This window comes from Meles meles, chromosome 9 (assembly GCF_922984935.1).
Source record: "Meles meles chromosome 9, mMelMel3.1 paternal haplotype, whole genome shotgun sequence".
Taxonomy (NCBI): Eukaryota; Metazoa; Chordata; class Mammalia; order Carnivora; family Mustelidae; genus Meles; species Meles meles.
In genome coordinates, this window is record NC_060074.1 from 40,499,228 (window position 1) to 40,521,042 (window position 21,815).

Here is a 21,815-nt window from a genome sequence, read left to right on the forward strand (position 1 = left end):
TTTCTCAACTTGGTTTTGTCTAACATTCTCTCATGATTAGATTCAGATTAGGCATTATTGGGAAGGATACCACAGAGGCAACGTGTGTCATATCAGGAAGTACATGATGTCACTTTGTATTACTGGTGATGTTAACCTTGATCACTTGGCTGAGGAAGTACTTGGCAGAATTCCTAGCTTAACTGTTTTCCCCTTGTAATTATTAGATTTGGAGGAAGTTTTTTTTAGGTTACCCAGTTATTCTGTTCCTGCTTAAACTTTCATCCCCTCATTTTAACATTCATTTTTTTATTGGGCTGTTACTTGATTTTTTGGAGTTAAAAAAGTATTCTAGGAAGTAATCTTTTTAGCAGTTACTGGTAGGGAAAATATCCTCTCTGCAGTTTATGACTTGTTTTTTCATGTTACTAATGTTAACTTATGAAGAACAGGCATTTTAAGTTGTATTTTCTAACTTTTTGACACTGGCATATAGAATTACAATGAACTTTTGTATATTAATCCTGTATCCAGCCATCTTGCTAAATGCCCTTACTAATTTTAATACTTTGGACAGAGTTTTCTTTAGATTTTCCATGTGGATAACCACATCATTGGTAAATAACAACAAATTTATTTCTTCTATTCTAATCCCTATGACTTTTATTTCTTTTTCTTATCTTCCTAAACTGGCAACTCACGATTGAAGAGAAGATATTTTCTCCACTGATAAGTGATGAAAGTTCAACAGGCCTTTTTTTCCTGATATTTTTGAAATGCTAATATTAATAATTTTGCTAATGTGGCAACTAGTTTTCAAGGGATCAAGATACCTAAATACATGTCTTTGGAGTTTCAAGGAGGAATTGTACGCCCTTTTTCCAGGCCCAAAAGCATTAGTTCATTTATTCACTACATCATCCTGTTTTGGGCACCTAAGATGAACGAGTGTCAGTGTAAGATATGGAAATAATGTTTCTTTTCTTTAGGATGATCCTCTTCATCTGTTGGTAGAGAAGAGATGTACCTAAAGCACTATGACACAGTTAGAAAGTAGCATGGGCCATTAAGGACATAAAACCAAAGGACAGGGGCACCTGGGTGGCTCAGTGGGTTAAGCCTCTGCCTTCAGCTCAGGTCATGATCTCAGGGTCCTGGGATCGAGCCCCGCATCGGGCTCTCTGCTCGGCGGGGAGCCTGCTTCCTCCTCTCTCTCTGCCTGCCTCTCTGCTTACTCGTGATCTCTCTCATGACCTGAGCTGAAGGCAGAGGCTTTAACCCACTGAGCCACCCAGGCGCCCCTCCCCTTCAAACTTTTCATAAATGTTTTTACATAGTTAAATTATATTATACTTTTGAACATTTCATGTTTTTTTATGTCAGTATTTTTATGATGCTACATTTTCCAATTATTTTTCTGAAATGAATAATAAACAAATGAACAAAAATGCTATGATACAGTTTATCATTTACCTTTTAGTGAAATCTAGATTATTTCTTTTACTCCTTTGATTCATTTTTTTCCATCTTTTTTTTAAATTTTATTTATTTATTTGACAGACAGATCACAAGTAGGCAGAGAGGCAGGCGGAGAGAGAGGAGGAAGCAGGCTCCCCGCTGAGCAGAGAGCCCGATGCAGGGCTCGATCCCAGGACCCTGAGATCATGACCTGAGCCAAAGGCAGAGGCTTTAACCCACTGAGCCACACAGGTGCCCCTTTTCCATCTTATTTTATTTTATTTCTTTTCAGTGTTCCAGCATTCATTGTTTATGCACCACTCCCAGTGCTCCATGCAATATGTGCCCTCCATAATTCAGTTTTTAAAAAGTAAACTTTATTTTTAGAACATTTTCAGATTCATAGAAAAATTGTTAAGATAGTACAGAGATTTCTTATATACCCCAGACCTAAGTTTCCCCTATTACTAATATATTAGTATGGTACATTTGTTACAGTTAATGAACTTTAATGTTATTAACTTTAATGTTTAATGAATTTTAAAAATTATTAACTGAGGTCCATACTTTTTTTCAGAAATCCTTGATTTTTCTTTTTTATTTGTTTATATACAGCATAACAAGTGTTCATTGTTTTGGCATCACACCCAGTGCTCCATGCAGTATGTGCCCTCCCTATTACCCACCACCTGGTTCCTCAACCTCCCACCCCCCCCCCCCGCCCCTTCAAAACCCTCTGGTTGTTTTTCAGAGTCCATAGTCTCTCATGGTTTCCCTCAACTCCCTCTTCTCTCCATCTCCCCATGTCCTCCATGTTCTTTGTTATGCTCCACAAATAAGTGAGACCATATGATACTTGACTCTCTCTGCTTGACTTATTTCGCTCAGCATAATCTCTTCCAGTCCCGTCCATGTTGCTACAAAAGTTGGGTATTCATCCTTTCTGATGGAGGCATAATACTCCATTGTGTATATGGACCACATCTTCCTTATCCATTCATCCGTTGAAGGGCATCTTGGTTCTTTCCACAGTTTGGCGACTGTAGCCATTGCTGCAATAAACAGATGGCCCTTCTTTTCACTACATCTGTATCTTTGGGGTAAATACCCAGCAGTGCAATTGCAGGGTCATAGGGAAGCTCTGTTCTTAATTTCTTCAGGAATCTCCACACTGTTCTCCAAAGTGGCTGCACTAACTTGCATTCCCACCAAAGAAATCCTTGATTTTTAAAAACTGAATGTCCTTTTTCTGTTCCAGGATACCTATACATTTAGCTGTTGTCATGTCTCCTTAAGATCTCTTGGCTGTGAACTTCAAAGTTATTTTTGAAAGACATATTTTAATGCGGAGTAGGCTGATATGTGGTCTTTAAGAGAATCAGCCAGACATTTTGATGCAACATTGAATCATAGCTGTCCAAAAGGAAGCAGTCATCTTTTACGATAATGATGAGAAGACAGAAACTTAGAAAGCTGTAATATTTGAACTATAACATATGAAAGAGAAAATTACTTTCAGTATTCATCTTAAGTAAAACTTACACCAGAATTAAAAAATGAAAGCAACTGAGGGTTTAGAGGAGAGGGGGTGGGGAATGGGTTAGCCCAGTGATGGGTATTAAGGAGGGCACCTATTGCATAGAGCTCTGGGTATTATACGCAAACAGCGAATCATGGAACACCACATCAAAAATCAATGATGGACTGTATGGTGACTAACATAACAGAATAAAAAAGAGTTTTGTTAAATGAAAGCAAACCCTTCTGTAAGACAGACAATGTATGAGTCCGTTCCCTGGTAGGTTTTGTTTTTGTTTAGATCCCAGGGTATTCTGATTTTTAGGGTAATGGAAGAATTTATGAGAAAATAGACAGCATGAGAGTCTTTTTTCTTTTTTTAAAGATTTTATTTATTTATTTGACAGAGATCACAAGTAGGCAGAGAGGCAGGGAGGCAGGCAGAGAGAGAGAGAGAGAGAGAGAGAGAGAGAGGAAGCAGGCTCCTTGCGGAGCAGAGAGCCCGATGTGGGGCTCAATCCGAGGACCCTGGGATCATGACCTGAGCCGAAGGCAGAGGCTTTAATCCACTGAGCCACCCAGGCACCCCGACAGCATGAGAGTCTTTCTGGGACATCTAAAGTCGAAAATGCCTAAGCTCTTTCAGCATGCTGACCTGTTAGATTTTTGTCTCCTGCAGGCTGTGCTCAATTGTATCTCCAATGAAAATCTATAATAAATTTATTTAAATAAGGTACTTGAGAAATGTTCTCTGGAACTTAGTAAAATAAATGTTAATTACTGCTAACAGAAACTTGGAGTCATTGATGACATTTGGAAGTCATAACCAAAATATAATTTTGTTTTTATGAGCCATATTGTAATTTTAGTAAACAAAGCAAGATTCTTTGGATTCAGAATATAGCCTAGTGAAAATTTGTGCCAGAACAAAAAGCACCAATAAAATAAAAGAGTTTTTTTCATTAAATTTCAGTAAAGGTCCATTCAATGACTGATATGACTTGTTTAGACAATTAATATTAGGTCCATCTTCACCTGCTTACTTTTGTCATCCTTCCTTCTTACCTTCCCTTCCCCACAGAGGTAGATTCAGGACTCAGCACTAGGTGTCTTTTTTGGAGAAATTTCTCCATCTCTGAGAGGCCATAGTTCTTCATCTAGTAGTTTTTCGGAAAAAGTTTATGAAAACTGTATTCCTTGAGTTCTTGCATTTAGAAATCCTTCATCTGCAAAATCCAGTAACGTCACTAGACTGTGTTTCAGTGGTGTTTTTCTATGTTAGATTTCCTGAGACATGGCATATATGCCCTTTCTTAGAGTATGAAATTTCTTTTATTTCAGGAAAGTTGTCTTAGTATCTTTGAAATGTTTTCTCTTCCATGTATCTAGTTCCTTCCTTCAGGAATACCAGTAATGCTAATGTTGGATCTCTTTCATCTGCCTTTCATATCTGTCTGTTTTCTCTATAATCTCTTAAAAATTCTTTTTACTTTTCAATTTCAATTCTCTCAACTTCTGTCAAGCTATATCTTGATGAACCTTATTTTTTTCAGTCAGTTCTTCATTAGTTACCTCCTATATGACTTTCATTTTTGTAGTGGGTTGTTTTTTTTTTTTTTCTACTTATTTCCTAGGTCTGAAGCACTAGTTTTTATTTCCTTTGTGAAATTAATTTTTTTTTTTATTCTGCACCTGCATCTTTACTTCGAGTTCTTTCCTTATAGTGGTGATATAGCCTCATGAATATCTTTGGTCAAGATAGTGATTTCTGTAGCCACATACTTACATGGTAATTTTTATCCTTCTGCAATTTCTTTTCCTTTGTTTCTTCCTTTTAACATTCAGTATTTTCTTGTTTAATAGAATGCCTGGAATGTTGCCGTTCCATCTTTAAGTAATGAGGTCTTCCCAGATTTTAGTATTCTGTTTTAAAAGTTGGATATTGTAAAATGCCTTTTGTTCAAATGTTTAGGCCCTTTTCTACTTCAGGCATAAAATCATCATTTTTGGCCACTCTAATGTCACCAAGTAAGAATAGGGCGGCCAGTGTTCTTTAAGTCTACCTTACAAAAACTGGTATTGATGCTATCACCACATAGAAGAATATGTTTCTTTTCATGCTAATTTCATTCTCTAAAACCTCTATATCATCTACGTCATTGTGTATACTTCTACCAGAAACTATGGATGCTATTTGATTTTATGTATAATTAATTATTTTATGTGATTTTTAAGTACTGTAGGGGAGAATCTTATGAAGTTTTGTTTTACAGGTAAAAAATGGTCTATATTGGCAATTTCATGTCTCAACATAATCTATGATTAATCTCTCTATATTATTACTTGCCACTTTTGAATCTTTTACTTCTGAGTCATCTCTCAGCTGGCTTGAATTGCAAATATGTTTTTTTTTTTAGGAAATGGGCAGTATACTTTGTGCCTTGTTATATCAGTTGGGATTCTTGTAGTCTTAGCTTCCAATTCAGAAGAATCATGACTATATCTCCAGAGATATTAAAATCTCTCAGTTGTAGTGGTGAGTATTATTGAAGTATTGAAGTGGGTCTTAAATATGATATTGAAAGGCCCAACTCCTCCCTTGTACTCTTGGTTCCCAGACCATGTGCTCAGCTTTAGGATATTAAGAGCAACTTTGTATCCTAGAGGATAGCCCTCCAACCTTAAAATGTATTGCCTCCCAATTTAGTTCATTGGTACAATATATTACACCATTCTAATCAGAGAATTCAGTGGGCTTTGCTACTCCTATAAGATGAAATCCTCAATTATGGTGTTGAGTAATATAACATAATAGCTTAAAAGATAATTTGGTACATCTGTGGATTGTGTTTCTGTAAGCAAGGCGGGTGGAGCAAATGAAGGTAGCAAACCCCAACCCAGAGTTAATGTTTCTTTTAATGGAGAGAAATGATTGCCCTCTGCATCATAGAAGGGCTCAGCAAGTTTGGTCTGCTATGTCGGTGCTGACTGGTTCTGAGTCAGAGGCTCAGAGCTGGTTGCTGCTGCCAGCAAGCTGGCATCCTGCAGGTGTGGTCATCAGATCATTATTAGTGAGAGGAAGTTCATGCACAGAGCTAAATTCCTGCTACTTTGTACTTTGTTCGTAGTCCCAGTGAGCAAGCACAGTGGTGGTTGGGGAGGGAGGTTGGTTGACATTCTCCGGACAGATCATCCTACCTCCACCGTGGAAGTCTTTGCTGAGCCTTCTCACAGAGCACAGAGTCGTCCTCTGGGCTCATTTCAGTAGACCCATTTCACGCACATGTCTCTTCCCTAGACGTCCTTGTCACCAGTACTCCAATCTTTCTTCTTTCAGGTCTCTATCCATCTGGCTAAACTTACAGCAACTGCCCATTGAGCCATGTTTCTTCAGCCAAAGTAGACCATGGATATGTTGCTTAAAGTTCTGCTCTCAGGGTGGAAGTTTCTTTTTTTCAGAGACCACCCTTAGAACGGATATAACCCTATCATGGTCCACTTAGGATTCATGACAATGGAAGGTCAGTTGGAACTAGGCATCAAGGTCCTCAGACCTTTCTGCATCCTCCTATATAGTAGTGTGTGTGTGTATGTGTAGAGAGAGAGAGAGTCTGGTTCTCTGAGTCTTACTCTTTCTGATTAGTACCTCCATTTTTCACATCAGAGATTTAGTGAGATCCTGAATTCAATGATGTGATGATTTATTGCCCTTTAAACTCCCCCCTACCCCTCAGCTTATCCTGGCAGCTGTAAGAGATTCAAAATACATGTTTGATGCATATAGGAAGTCTCTGAGTTTTCAGCTTAGCCTGGAATCAGGAATTTAGAGACTGAGCATGTAATTCTTTTTTTCCATCCCTCTTTCAGGTTCTCTAGGCATCTCACTTTCTGTGAGCTGTTTGGTATCTTTTCAGTAAATTCCTTTTTCAACCAGTTAGTTTCTTGTGCTTTGAACCAAGAACCCAGACAGTTAAAGACATAGGTATTAGAAGATGAATGTAGGAAACAGAACCTTGGGAAGCTCTGAAAATAATAGATGGATTGGAAATAACTCAGGTTCCATTTATTTCCAAAATGTCCTTCAGACCTTGGAGACAGTAACAACAGGTTCCTTAAATCTTCAGTGGAAAAACTTCATTCTAGTGAACACAGGTAATAATGTAGTCGTTTCAAAAACTATCATTTTGAAAATTAATGAGACTTGAGTCTTTGAACTGTCTGGACTTTTTTTTTTTTTTGGAAGATTTTATTTATTATTTATTTGATAGAGAGAACATGAGCACATAACTAGGCAGAGCTGCAAGCAGAGGCAGAGGGAGAAGCAGACTCCCTGCTGATCAGGGAGCCCAACATGGGACTCGATCCTGGGACTCCAGGATAATGACCCAAGCCGAAGGCAGTTGCTTAACCAACTGAGCCACCCAGGTGCACTTTTTTTTTTTTTTTTTGTAAAAAGGGTGTAAGCTCTGCACCCAACGTGGGGCTTAAACTCACAACTCTGAAATCAACAGTTGCTTTCCTGCCAGCTGAGCCAGGCAAGAGCTCCCTGTCTAGCTTCTTGATTGCAAATAAGAGAAACTAACTCTGGTTGCAAAAGGAGTTTATCAGAAGGATATTGAAGGGCTCACAGAAATAGTAAGAGTCTCGAATGTTTAAAAACAATGTAGATAGGAACCAAGGCAAATCTGGAGAGGCAAGGACGAGACACCCAGCCATCATCTTTTATCAGAATTAGTTTGGCCACAATGCCAATGGCTTCTACCACTGCTCTTACAGATCAACATTGCCACTGGACACTGTTTCCACCACTGCTATCACTATAAACCACTCTAGCTGCCATGAATGAATCCTGAGCTCCTCTTGTCTTTGTGTCATTCTCTCCACATTCAAAGTCATGAGTTGAGGGAGAGTCTAAGTCATACACAGGGTGCCGGCTATTGGTTTTCATAGAGTGAGAGGGGTGTTCTATAAATGCCTGGCATTATGTAGGAAGCTAGTCACTTCTGCAATGGAAATTGTAGTCCTTTGGCCCACTTACATGCAATGTAGAAGTCTTCTTTTTCAATATGCATGGCTTTTCTTTCTTTTTTTGCTTTATGGTACTCACTAGGACCTCCAACCCCATGTTTAATTGTATTGGTGAGAGTTAACACCCTTGTCTTCTTCCTGGTCTGGAGGAAAGTATTTAGTTTTTCACCATTAAGTTGTGGTATTTGCGCTAGGGTTTTCCTGGGGGCCACTAATCAAATTGAGGTTGTTCCTGTTCATTACCCTTTGTTGAGAGTTTTGATCATGAATGGATATTGAATTTTGTCCATTGCTTTTCTGCATCTGTCAAAATGATTGCATGTTTTTCTCATTGTTTGCTAATATGATGAATTATATTGATTGACGTTTGAATGCTGGACCGATCTTTAAACCTTTACTTGATCATGGTGTATTATCTTTTTTTATACATATACAGTTGACCCTTGAGCAATGCACTGACCTCTTGAAAGTCTGTTTAACTTTTATTGCCCCAGAATTTGCCTAGTGATAGTCTCCTGTTGATTGGAAGCCTTACCAATGACATAAACAGTCAGTTAACATGTACTTTGTATGTTATATGTATTATAAACTCTATTTCTTCAATAAAATAAGCTAGAGAAAACAAAATGTTATTAAGTAAATCATAAGGAAGGGAAAATACATTTTTATTACTGTACTGTATTTATTTTTGAAAATCTGCATATAAGTGGACCCATATAGTTCAACACCATATTGTTTAAGGGTGAATTCTGTGTGTTAATCTTACATAAGTATTTTAGAATGTGTTCATGAGGGATATTGATCTCATGAATCCTTTCTCTGATTTTGGTATCAAGGTAATGGTGGCTTCATGAGCCTAGTTGGAAGGCCGCTATGCTCACCACTATACCATCAACACCATGAGCCTAGTTGGAAAGTGTTTCATCTTCTTCTATTTTCTGAAAGAGTTTGTATATAATTGGTATTAATTCTTTTCTTAAATACTTGGTGGCATTTACCAGTGAAGCTATCTGGGCCTGGAGTTTTCTTTGTGAGAAGGTTTTTATACTATGAATTCAGTGTTTTAAATAGAATATTCATGTATTGGTTTCAGCTTGAATAATCTTAGGCAGTTTGTCTTTCAGGGAGTTTATCCATTTGATCCCAGATATTGAGTGTATTGCCTTAAAGTCATTTATAATTCCTTTATTATCCTTTCAATGCTTGTAGGATCTATAATGATGTGTCCTGTCTTGTTCCTGATATTGGTAATTTTGATCTTTCCTTGTTTTTCTTGATTAGCGTCACTAGAAACTTTTCTATTTTGTTCTCTTTTCAAAGAATCAGCTTTTGATTTTATTGGTTTTCTTTTTTTTTTTTTTTTTTTTTTTTTAAAGATTTTATTTATTTATTTGACAGACAGAGATCACAAGTAGGCAGAGAGGCAGGCAGAGAGAGAGAGGAAGAAGCAGGCTCACCGTTGAGCAGAAAGCCTGACGCGGGGCTCGATCCCAGGACTCTGGGATCATGACCTGAGCTGAAGGCAGAGGCTTTAACCCACTGAGCCACCCAGGCGCCCCGATTTTATTGGTTTTCTATATAGCTATTTATTTTCTGTCCCTTAATTCTTATTTATTATTTTCTTCCTTCTGCTTACCTGAAATCTAATTTGCTTTTCTTTTTTCAATTTTTTAAGATAGAAGCTTTAGATCACTAATTTGAGACATTTCTTCTTTTCTAACATGAGCATTACATTTATTTAGAGCAGAATTTCCCCCAAAGCAATGCTTTAGCTGCTTCTTACAAATATTGATGTATTGTGTTTTATTCAGTTTGAAATATTTTCTGATCTTCTTTTTATTTCTCGTTTAGCCTCCTGTTACTTTAATTTCCAAATATGTATGGATCTTCCTGTATTTTTTCCCCTCATACTTTTGTTGCTTTTGGCTTTTTGATATGCTTTCTGGGGAAATGACACTCAGTCTGAGCCCATGTTGTATGTAAGGAGCCCACAGGCACCCCATAGCTACGGAACTTATGGGTAGACAGGTGTTTGTGTCCACTCTGGGCTGGTTTCTCGTGGCTGGCATATGAGAGGTGGGGCCAACCCTGTTGCCACCACTGCCTTGTTCCAGTAACAAGACTGAAGATGGGAATTTGTTAGAAGTCTGCCCATGAGGCAACTGCATCCCCAATCTCCCTCTACCGTGGTGCACCTAAGAACTCTGGCAGCCAGGCATCTTCTACCCTTATGTAGGAAACACAGTCTTCTTCAGAGAAATTGAATGGCTCCAGAGAAAGCCCTAATGCCTGAGCTAAACCCCTTGCAGGAAGAATGTCATATTTCCTGCTGCCTGTCTGTATTCAACACAGAACTTTGACTTATGGCCTGAATGTGACATGCCAGGACTTACGAAATTGAGCGCGATCAATTTTGGTATATTTATAGATGAAGAGGTATAGTTGCCTTCTAAAAGGTGGAACCCTACTTGGAGTATCAGAGCTATTCTGTTAAATGCAGTCATTTACTCTTAATGGACCAACTTACTTTTAATGGACCAACAAATACCCCAAAATGTGAATGGCAGTTTGCCAAGTGAGCAGATTGCTATTAATTTTAATTTTCTTCATGATGCATTTCTGTATTTTCTAACTTCTTACAGTGAAAATATATTAGTAGTGTGTTCAGATAAAATAGTTTAAAATATTAAGGTAAAAATTAGAATTGTGGGGGCGCCTGGGTGGCTCAGTTGGTTAAGCGACTGCCTTCAGCTCAGGTCATAATCCCAGAGTCCTGGGATTGAGTCCTGCATCAGGCTCCCTACTCCATGGGGAGTCTGCTCCCTCTGACCTTCTCCCTTCCCATGCTCTCTCTCACTGTCTCTCTCTCAAATAAATAAATAAAATCTTTTAAATAAAAAAAAAATTAGAATTGTGAAAAAAATATAAGTGTCTGATCTAATCTAGTGAGTGTGACTTGAGGTATAGGCGCTGTGGGACGCCTGGGTGGTTCAGTGGGTTAAGCCTCTGCCTTCGGCTCAGGTGGTGATCTCAGGGTCTTGGGATCAAGCCCCACATCGGGCTCTCTGCTCAGTGGGGAGCCAGCTTCCCCCCTCTCTCTCTGCCTGCCTCTCTGCCTACTTGTGATCTCTCTCTCTATTAAATAAATAAATAAAATCGTCTTTTAAAAAAAGGTATAGGCACTGTGAAACTAATGATTTAACAGCAAACTGGGCTAATCAGAATTGTCTCTAAAGGTGTTTGCAAGAGAAGGGATTGACAAAAGCTTTTAACAATATCAATTTGACTTTTTTTGTTTAAAGATTTTATTCATTTATTTGACAGACATCACAAGCAGGCAGAGAGGCAGGCAGGGGCAGGGGCGAGCAGGCTCCCCGCTGAGCAGAGAGCCCGATGCGGGACTCGATACCAGGACCCTGAGATCATGTCCTGAGCCGAAAACAGAGGCTTTAACCCACTGAGCCACACAGGCACTCCTCAATTTGACTTTTTCAAGAAAAACAATTGCAAGAAGCCCAAGAAAGGCCATCTGGCCCAACTCCCCATATCAGAATTCCTGAAGAAAGTTAAAATTATACTGTAGTTAGGGATCTAATAGGATAAGAGTATCATTGTCTCTTCTGCTTACCCCTCTGCCCCCATTCACTGGTGATGATGTTCTTGCTGGGCAAAGGACAGGAGGTTTTGAAGATTTACCTACTACCCTCACTTTTAGAGAGGAAGCGGATGCCTATGGTCCATTTATTCACTGACATACTTGTTCCTCTCTGTCCTGTTCACAGGCAGCTGGCTAAGAGCCTTGGTCAGGCTGGTGAAATTGAGCCTGAAACAGAAGGAATACTAACAGAGTATGGTGTGGATTTCTCTGATTTCTCTTCCGAAGTTCTAGACTGTCTCCCTCAAGGCCTGCCCTGGACAATCCCACCAGAGGAATTGAGCAAGAGAAGAGATTTAAGGTAAATGTCTGAAACTCTTTTTTAAGAACAACATGTTTCTACCTTTCTGTCTTCTAACCTCACTTTCTTAGGGATGGGCCTCAGATGTTTCCATCTTTCTACCAACTTTCAAATTCAGTTCAGTTGAGACTTAATTGCTCTGTACCAGAGGTGGGCAAAGTATGGCCCACATGCTAAATCCAGCCCACTGCCTATTTATGGATAGCCTATGAGCTAAGCATGGTTTTTGTATTTTTAAATGAAAAAAAAAATCAAAACAAAATAATCTTTCATGAAAATTATATGAAATTCAAATTTCAGTATCCATTAAATTGTATTGGAACACGGCCATGCTTATTTGGTTATATTTTGTTTATGGCTGTCTTTGTGCACTGCAGCATTAGGGTTGAATAATTGCAACAGAGACCATACGGCCTGCTGGCCCTTTATAGAAAAAGCCTGCTCCCGTTGGTTCTTGACCATTCTAATTTCAGAAGGTACAGTTGCCATCTCTTTTTCTCATTGTTATGTCCCCCTAGGTCTGATGGAATAACAACAATGTTATCTGATCAGAAGTACCTTCCTTTAAATGGGCCTCTTCAGGCACAGAGCAAAGGATTCAAAGCTTCTGTGCTTGGAGCTTCATTTTAAAGCTTTACTTTTAGGTCTGGAATTTTTTGGAAAGTACTTTTGTGGTATTTTTATAACAACATCTTCTTTGAAGATGTTTCTTCATTGTGGGATGTTAGTTCTTTTCTGATATTTCTCTTCAGAATTTGGTTTCAGTACTGGCATTCATTTTGGATGCCACATGGAGATATTTAGAACCAAGAAACTTTTCATACAACCCACTGAGGCTGTGGAAGGTTTTCTTCTAAGGTCATCCCATGTCAGAGTCTTTTCCACCACACTTGCTCACTTCATGCAGCTGAACTTATGATTCCTTCGCTCTTGGTGCCCCTTACTCCATCTAGTTCGAGAATCCTCCTTCTCTGCTCCCTCTTGCTATTGTATCTTTTTCCTTAAAGATACAAATGCCTTTTTTTCTTTTCTTGCCAAGGGTAGGCAAGGAAAAGGAGATGACAGTCCCCTTTCCTTCTTATTAGTAACTCTGATGGACCAACGTTTATATTTGCAGTCACTGAACTCAAGTTGCTGTCCTGGCTTTCAGTAGTAACCACCACTTGTGGAACTCCTGCTGGTCCGTGATCTCATCAGGGCCTTTGGGATCTTGGGCCCAAACCACTCTCTCTGAACCATCATTTTCTCATATACAAATTGAAGGGCTCATTTGCTGAGGTCTTTCCTTAAACCTCGGAATCTATAAAAAAAAAACCTAGTAAGAATGAATGATTGAACTTCATTGTTTGAAGTTTAAGCCAGTCTAGTCATTCCACAGTAACTATCAACATTTGAAATGTACCTACCCTTTCACCCAAAAACTTGACTTCCAGAAACCCATCCTACTCAAAGTGTACAAGGTTAGATGTGTAAGAATGTTCACTGCTGCTCTGTTGTAAAAGTGACACTGTTCATATCCCTCAACGAAGGGATGGGTTTTTTTTTAATTAATTAATTTATTTGAGAGTTAGAGAGAGGGTACACAGGCATGATAGGGGCAAAGGGAGAGTCTCAATCAGACTCCCTGCTGAGTGCAGAGCCCAACTCAGGACTCAGTCCCATGATCCTGAGATTATGACCTGAGCCTACAGCAAACATCGGACACTCAATTGTCTGAGCCACCCAGGCACCCCAGCAAAGGGATGGTTAAATAACCGTGTCATACCAGCAAGGTTGCGTTCCCTGCAGCTGCCAAACAGGAACTAGATCCATGTGGACTGTCCTAAAGGGGTGGCTGTCATCTGTTGCCAAGTAAAAGAAACAAGTTTCAAAACAGCGTGAATATGAGCCTATTTTTAATAAAGCCAAAGAATATAAAAATACTGTCCAAAAGCATATACTCATGCATACATATATATGCACATACAAAAATATATATGCATAGAAAACGGTCTGGAAGGAAATACATTGAACATCAACAGTCGTGATTATGGGTGGACTTGGTAGGGTAGTAGGAGGTAGAGAGGCAGTATTTCACTTCATTTTATAAATTGTTCTATTTTTCAAATTATTTTTTAAAATAACTTTTATATCTTTTAAAAATTATACATGGGACTGTCAGAAAAGAGAGGTGCTCGATCTTTTCTAGCCTGATTCCTAGCCTACAGATAAATAATAAGGCATTTCAACAGTCCGCCAGCCCCCAACGTGCTCTCAATTCCCCTCCGGTGGTTCCACGTTGCCTTTTTCTTTGGTCCCAGTTGCCTCTGAGTTAGACCACAGAACAGGAGGCCTTGCTTTGCAGGAGACTTCTGTTAAAATATGCTTGTGTGTACTGTGCAAAGATCCACAGATCCAGGGAGCTTATAGGATGAGCTGTAGTATACTGCTATGAGCATAGTATCAGTGATTCTTTTTTTAAATCACTTTAACCTCCTAACACGTTCTCATTGCTTATTATTGCTAGGATTATGTTTCTAAAATTCAAATCTGATTTATTTTACTCCTTTAGCTTAAAATCTTTCAACTGCTTCCCATACCTAAAGTAGTAATATCTAAAGTTTTTTGAACATGCATTCCCAATAACATATCTTTATTTTATAATCACAAGCATATTTACCACTTTGCTTATTTATTATATACATTATAAATTACATAAAAGTGGAAAAATGAGGATAAATTTTGAAGATACTGTCCTTTAAAAAGGTATAGTAAACTGTTCACATTCATAATTTTACTTTTGATGAGAGCAGTGTGATTGAAATTCATGTTTTTTTTTTTAAATTTTTGCTTTCACAACCTGTGGTATAGAAACACAAAGGTCTGATTATAAGTTCTGTATATTTTGATACTTAGCTTCAGATTTAATGGTTATCATAACTGAAAAAGATACTTCAGAAAAAGATAATTGAAATTACTAAATCATAATACTCATGTTTTAGTCCTATTCACCAATTATATCCAGAAATACAATCCAGCTGGTAAATTTTCATCTTTCATGATGTCAGTCAGTTCTTGTGAACTAATTGAAAGGTGCTATATTTTTAGAGTTAAAAAAAAATAGGTTCTCATAAGAGACTATGGACTGTGAAAAACAATCTGAGGGTTTTGAAGGGGCAGGGAATGGGAGGTTGGGGGAGCCAGGTGGTGGGTATTATGGAAGGCACATATTGCATGGAGCATTGGGTGTGGTACATAAACAATGAATTCTGTTACGCTGAAGAGAAGTAAAAAAAAAAAAAAATAGGTTCATAGTCTTTGGTTGTTATTCTGTTGGCATCTTGAAAAAATAGGTAGAAAATTCTCTCAGAAAGTTTAAGTGTATAGATATGAGTAGTTTTGCAGTAGTGCAGTCTTAACGCTTAGATTGTTTTAGGTCTCCAAATTTATGACATTTCAAATGCCCTTTTGAAAAATTTTGTCTTCAGGGGCGCCTGGGTGGCTCAGTGGGTTGGGCCTCTGCCTTTAGCCCAGGTCATGATCTCAGGGTCCTGGGATTGAGCCCCGCATTGGGCTCTCTGCTCAGCAGGGAGCCTGCTTCCCCTCTGTCTCTGCCTGCCTCTCTGCCTACTTGTGCTCTCTCTATCAAATAAATAAATAAAATCTTAAAAAAATATATAAAAATTTTGTCTTCAAAACCTGAGTTTTTTTGTTTTATTTTATTCAAAAATCAGTATTTTTTTTCTTGTTAAAATGTCACCTTTACCTTGAAGGAGCAGATTAAGTGTTTTTATTTTTTTCTAAGGATCTGCTGGGTAGCATATGGTTGGCAGTCATTGTTTTGAAATCATACATGTGGCTGGTGATGAATTTATATTAGGAACAGAAGAAATGTCAACTTTGCCGTTTTAGTAGTAGTATTAGTACTATTGGTACTATAGTGTTAATAGAATTAGTATTATTAGTTTAGTAGTATCTTCAGTCTGTGGATCTTTGTAATAATCTTTTTTAGCCACTTGCCTATTTTGTAAGGATTAGTTTAGCTGAAACTAAGTAATTTCCATAAATCCATGTATGGGGCATGAGCAAATGCCATTGATCACAGTTGGCTGAAAGCACAGGAAGTAATTAAGACACAAGTGTCATTGGCTTTCTGTTCTGGAACACTGACACTTTCGTCTGGACACTTCACTTATCTCCTGACCCATATACCTTATGAGGGCACCAAGATTAATTTTTTATGTATTTTATGTATATAATCAGTTAACTGCTTAATTTTTACAATAAAAGATGAACATAAAGAGAAGTCTGTGGTATGCTGAAGTCTTTTGATCTGATTACCTTTTCCTTCTCTTCGGTCTTAGGATAGATTTACTTAGTTTTTCAGCTGACAAATATTAATTGAATACCATCCATGGGTAGTGGAGATTCGATAATTGGGTGGGATTGTGCTGGAGGGGAGAGTTGCTTGGTACAAGCGTTTGTAGTACTGTGATTTCTTCTGCTCAGAGGTACAGTGCCTTCAAAGAGGTTTTTATCAACATTACTTTCCTAGGAATGTCACGGGAATTTGGAATGAGTCCGAGCATCCACTAAAAAACATGAATAAGTTAATACATATTCTGTAAACTCCTAAATGAAACCCTTTATGTCTTTTTCCTTTTCCTGTCTTCTCTCCTATATACATCTATTTATACATATTATTTTTATATGGCTATATGTAATATATGCCAAGTTCTAAGTTAGTTACTGGAAATACAGAGACAAAAAAGGCCCAGTTCTTGTTCTTTAGGACTTTACTCTTTCTCAGGGAGACAAATTACAGCAAAGTATGGCACTATGATACCAGTATGAGCCACTGCCAAGGGCATTGGTGCTTGAACCGGTATCTGAAAAGTGAGCAGGCATAGAGGGAGCTAGAGGGACTAAAGCAGTCTTCATTTAGTGATAGGATGTGGCTGCAGAAAAGGTGACATGTTCCTGTAAGACTCCCAGATCCTTCAATACCAGGGATCACAACTTCTATGCTTTTGATAGCTTCTTGACCCCTGCTGCTCAGCCACTCTTCTGTGCACCCTGCAGCGTTCCTCTGGCTCTAGCTACATAAGGACTTCTACATACCCATTTAGGTTTGGTATTTGAACGATTATATTTGGAACAGAAAAGTTCCATCAATCTTTAAACCTCATAATCCAATTATGTCAGTAAAATTCCAGTTTTTTAGTCCAGTGGAATTGGGGTAATATTTTGCAAACTGAAGTTGAGAGAAATAGTGTTTATTTTGAAAAGAAAAATGGTTGGTTAGCAATTTTCAAAAAGGAAGGTTGGTGTGAACTCCTAGGGGTGATCTGGCCCTTCTGATTGCGAGCACCATTTTTCTGGACCTTCACCTCCAGTCTCTGGAGAATCCCTGTTTGCATGGCCTAGACCTGCAGCTCTCTTTAGCAGGGCATCTGAGGTTAAAGAAAAGCAAAGAGCGAGCAGCACCAATACGGCAGGGCTCTGGGGATCAGGAAGAGACTGGATCCAAGGAAACTGCTTGTAGGGGGTTGCACCAGAAGCCCAAGAAACCCCAAGGTTGTTTCTGAGACAGGCTCCAATTATTTCTAATTTCATTCTTATTATTTTGTTTCCTTTGTTGCTAAACTGGAATAGGAAACCGAAGCTTAAAAGCTCAATTAAAGTGGAAAATGAAAACCTAAATATTGGAGGGGGAAAATACCACGCTAAAATGATTTTTATATTTTTCCTATAGTTAGTAATATTGTGGAAGTTTGGATCACATCACTTTTTAGTAAAACCAGAGCTTCCTTGAAGTGGAGGTGGTGTCTATAGTTTTTCACAGGAGAGCTTGTGGATATCTGTTTCTTCACTATCCCCTCAATAAAAAGGATGCCCAGTGACCTCCACCGGACCATTACAAATGTGAAACTTGGCACTTAAAATTGCTTGCTCTAAATTTTCCAATTGCTTTCTCTCTCTCTCTTTTTTTTTCCATTTAATGTCGTTCTGCCAACTAGTGATTTTATTATTATAAACAGGACATTGTATTCACTTTTAAGAAGAAATATGAAGCTGGAGGTAAAATTACAAACTGCAGCTTCTCGGCTGCCAAAATAGAAAACAGTGAGCTAAAAATACCGAGCACAGAAAGGGTGCTGTGGCAAGAAATATTGAAATATCTTCAAGATGGAACTCTTCCAAACAGACAGAAATTTCCTTTTACTCCAGGTAAAACCAACCTTGAAATAGCTGCTTGAAAGGAGAGACATACAATACCAACCTCTCTCAGGTCAACCCTTTTGTGGGAAAGCTTTCAAACATAACTAACATTAAGTGACTAATGATCTTGCTGTTTATCAGGAAGTCCAGTATGATTAAATTCCCATTTAGAAAAAGTTCCTCTGGTAAAGGAGTGTGGCAGCATTGAAGGAGTACTAGAAGTTAGTCCTAGCTCTCCTGGGAACTAGTGGGGTGACCTTGAGCAAATTAATTAAATTTGGGGAGACGGAGAGAGGGAGAGCGCTTTCATCCTTTGTAAAATGGATTATTTGATCAGGTTAGGATTTTCCAAAAGGTGTTGGTAGATCATGTATCCTTTGGGATTTTAATAGAGTGTCATAGAGTAAAAGGGTTCTGTGGCCAAATATTTTTAGAAAACAGTGGATTAGTATTTCTTAGAACTCCTTCTCTTGGATTATCTCATGGACCTAGTGCTCCTTAGACTACACGTTGAAATTGTTCAACTAAATATTTCAAAACGTACTGGCTCTGATGGAACATGACTCTCTTTGAGATGTCCCCTTGGAGTTATTCAGAGTCATCTCCTCCTTGCATTGGAAAGAAGTGGTATTCCATTGGTGACCATCTGCCACGTTTCTCTGACAGATATACTGACCGTGCCTCCCTGTGGGCCACACAGAAAATCCAAGGATTGTGCTTTGAATCTCACCTCTTCATTGCCAAGGGAATACCTTCTTTCCTTACCTGGAACAGAGCAAGATTAAATTGTTCTGCATTAAACAAGGAAGATGTCATTGTCATTTTAAACTTACTGGCAATATTATCCCCTTCGTGTAAATCCCAATTCACTGTTAATGAAATTACAAGAAACTCGTAGGCAATAACAAAGATTAATGGGTCCTAACGCTTTTATGGAGTAGTGGCTTCTCAGAGGTCTATACTCTGCCAGTCCTACTGATCTCTCACATCTCTACACTTTTTAATGCCTGAGCTGGAGATGAAAGAAGGCAACTTTCAGCAGAAAGTTTTGGGAAAGAAATAAGCCTCCCACTGAAGGTAATGGAGAGTGGGCAAGGAAGACAGAGTTTGAAAATGAGATCCGTGAGAAGTAAATAATTGTATGGGCAAATCATTCTTAAGACTAGGAAATGTTGGGTAGCTTGATACTCATATCAGGGCAAGTGAAAAAATGAAATTACCAGTTTTATTGATAATAGTAAAAGAGGGAAATAAGTTTCTTAGCTTCTACATAGTATCCTGTCCTGATTCAACCCCTCATCTTTCCCCAGACAATTTTATTCTCCCATAGTTGTGTGTCTTGCCCATGCCCTGCCCTTCATCTATTCTCCAGGGCCCATCTTAACTGCCTTTGCCATCTCACTCTGGAAGAATTAGTCAACACCACTCTCCTTTTCCTTCCCTGTTTGTTCATATCTATTTCCTGGCACTCGCCAAACTGTCCTCTAACGTCCCTGTGTGTGACTCTATCCTGATGGATGGCAAAGCCCTCGAGAACAAAGGTTAGGTCTTAACTTGTCTTTCTGTTTCTCGAATCTAACTCAGTAATTGGTATGTAATAAACTGTATATGTAAATACATGTGTATAGGATAAAAGGAGGGAGAAAAAGGAAGAAATCCTGTAGGAGTTTGCAGAAATTGTATTAATTGGTTGAATAGAACATGTTTCTAAGCGAGTGCTGGGATCCATTCCTGTTTCTTCTTGGTTGGTATTCCTGGGAAGGTGAATGTTGAAGAGACATAGTCCAGTGCTTTCAAAGAGGTTGCTGTGTAATGTGAAAATTGGGTAGGAAAACATCTTAAAGAATAAAGTGTTAAAGCTGCTCTGATAAAATGAGGCACTTGTATTTCTGACAAAGATAGAGTATGCCTGTTCTTCCCTGCCCTCCTCCTTCCTAAAAACATGGACATAACACAACAAACAAGCATAGGAAGATTTGGAAAGGTGGAAAAGAGAAGGCAGATTGCACGGGAGTCTCAGGACTTGAGGAACATGCCAGTGATTCCCCTGGTTTTCCTCATTGCCAACCATATAGCCCAGAAAGGGTGCTGTAAAAGGTGCCACCCTGGGATGAACAAAAGTCAAAGGAAAAAAGATCTCCAAGAGATTCCTTTTGCCACGTGCAGGTGACACTCTGATTTGGCTTTGGGAAGTGTGAGGTCTGAGCAGGGCTTTGTCTTCTGTCCCCTGCACAGAAGAAGCTGTTGGTGCTCTTACTCCCAGGTGCGGGTAGTGTGGGTGGAACCAAGGAAGGAGCTGTTCTGCCTTCCCCTTCTCAATGGAAGGAGGCATGTGCCAATTTCCCTTTGGGGATAGTGTCTGTGGGGCCAAGTGAGGAGCAGACTCTGTTCCTCACCCAGTAGAAGCAGATTGTGTTCTGATTCCCCTCTTGGGTAGTGTGGGCAGAGCTAGGGTGGAGTTGAGTTTCTGTCCCCCAATAAAAGTAGGCAGTGTTCCACTTGTCCCATGGGAGTAGGGCCAGCAAGTCCTAGAGGTAAGAGGAGCCACCATTCTTACCTGGCAGCAAAGAGATGTGATGAGTCAGGGCTAGTTACCACAGCACACCCCCTGTGTCACCGGAGTGGAACCCAGTGTGAACCAGGCTTGTACCTCCTGCCACCATAAACCAAGGAGTGGGAGGCACTCACCTGCTCCCCTCTCCTAGTGTCAACAGGGAGTTGAGCTTCTGTCCCTGAAGTGTAGTGACAAGATATACCAGCTTTTAGCTTTTCCCTTTCCTGGTGACAGTGGGGCTTAGCAGGGAGCTTAGTTTATACCCACACTTGGAATTGGTGAGAAAGTGGGAACTGGTGCCCCTTTTTCACCAGGAAGATGTCAACAGGGCTGAAGGGAGACCTGGATTGCTACCTACAGTAAGGCACTGTGAGTCTCTGTGTCATTTTTGCTGGGTTGGTAGCATTGGGATTCAATAGGAAGCTGAACACGCACGTTCACCTTGCCCTTGGGCTATACCTCAGTAGGAGACTGCTTACAAAAATAAAAACAAAGACCCACAAAAGACTATATAGGATCCAGAGTCTCCTAATATAATACCCAAAATGTTTACAGGATATTCAAAATTCACTCATCATACCATTTTGATATGAAAACAATTTGAATGAGAAAATATAGCTGATACTGATACCAAGATGAATCAGATGTCACAATTATCTGATAAGGATTTTAAAGCAACCTCTGCAAAAATGCTTTAACAAATAATCATGAATTGTCTTGAAAGAAATGAAAAAAATAGAAAATCTCAACAAAGAAATTTAAAAAGAAGGAAAATATCAAAGTAAGAAATATCATCAAAAATAAATAAAATAAAACAAAAAGTATCCAAAACTCAATAGTAGATTAGAGATTATAGAATTAGAATTAATAAATTTAAAGACAAGCAATAGGATTTACCTAGTTTGAGCAAGAAGGATTTATGCGATAATAACAGTAGAGCGAACATTTGTATCACTGGAGTCCCAGAAAGAGAGGAGAGAGCAAATGGGACTGGAAATGTATTCAAAGAAGTAATGGCTGATAACTCCCCAAATTCGGCCGAAGATCAGCCTTCAGTAAGCTGAGCAGGTTCCTGTAAAGAACTACTTCACTTCTGATGTCAGACCTATGGGTTTTTAACA

The 21,815-nt window shown here is 38.9% G+C and overlaps 1 protein-coding gene across 1 annotated transcript in view; it reads left to right on the forward strand.

Moving 5' to 3' along the window:
• DIS3L2 (DIS3 like 3'-5' exoribonuclease 2) overlaps window positions 1–21,815 on the forward strand; it is a 367,036-nt gene that overhangs the window by 186,350 nt on the left and 158,871 nt on the right. The window contains exon 9 of the mRNA XM_046019310.1: window positions 11,766–11,939. Within this exon, the coding sequence (XP_045875266.1) occupies window positions 11,766–11,939 (174 nt within the window). The remainder of the gene's footprint in view (window positions 1–11,765; window positions 11,940–21,815) is intronic.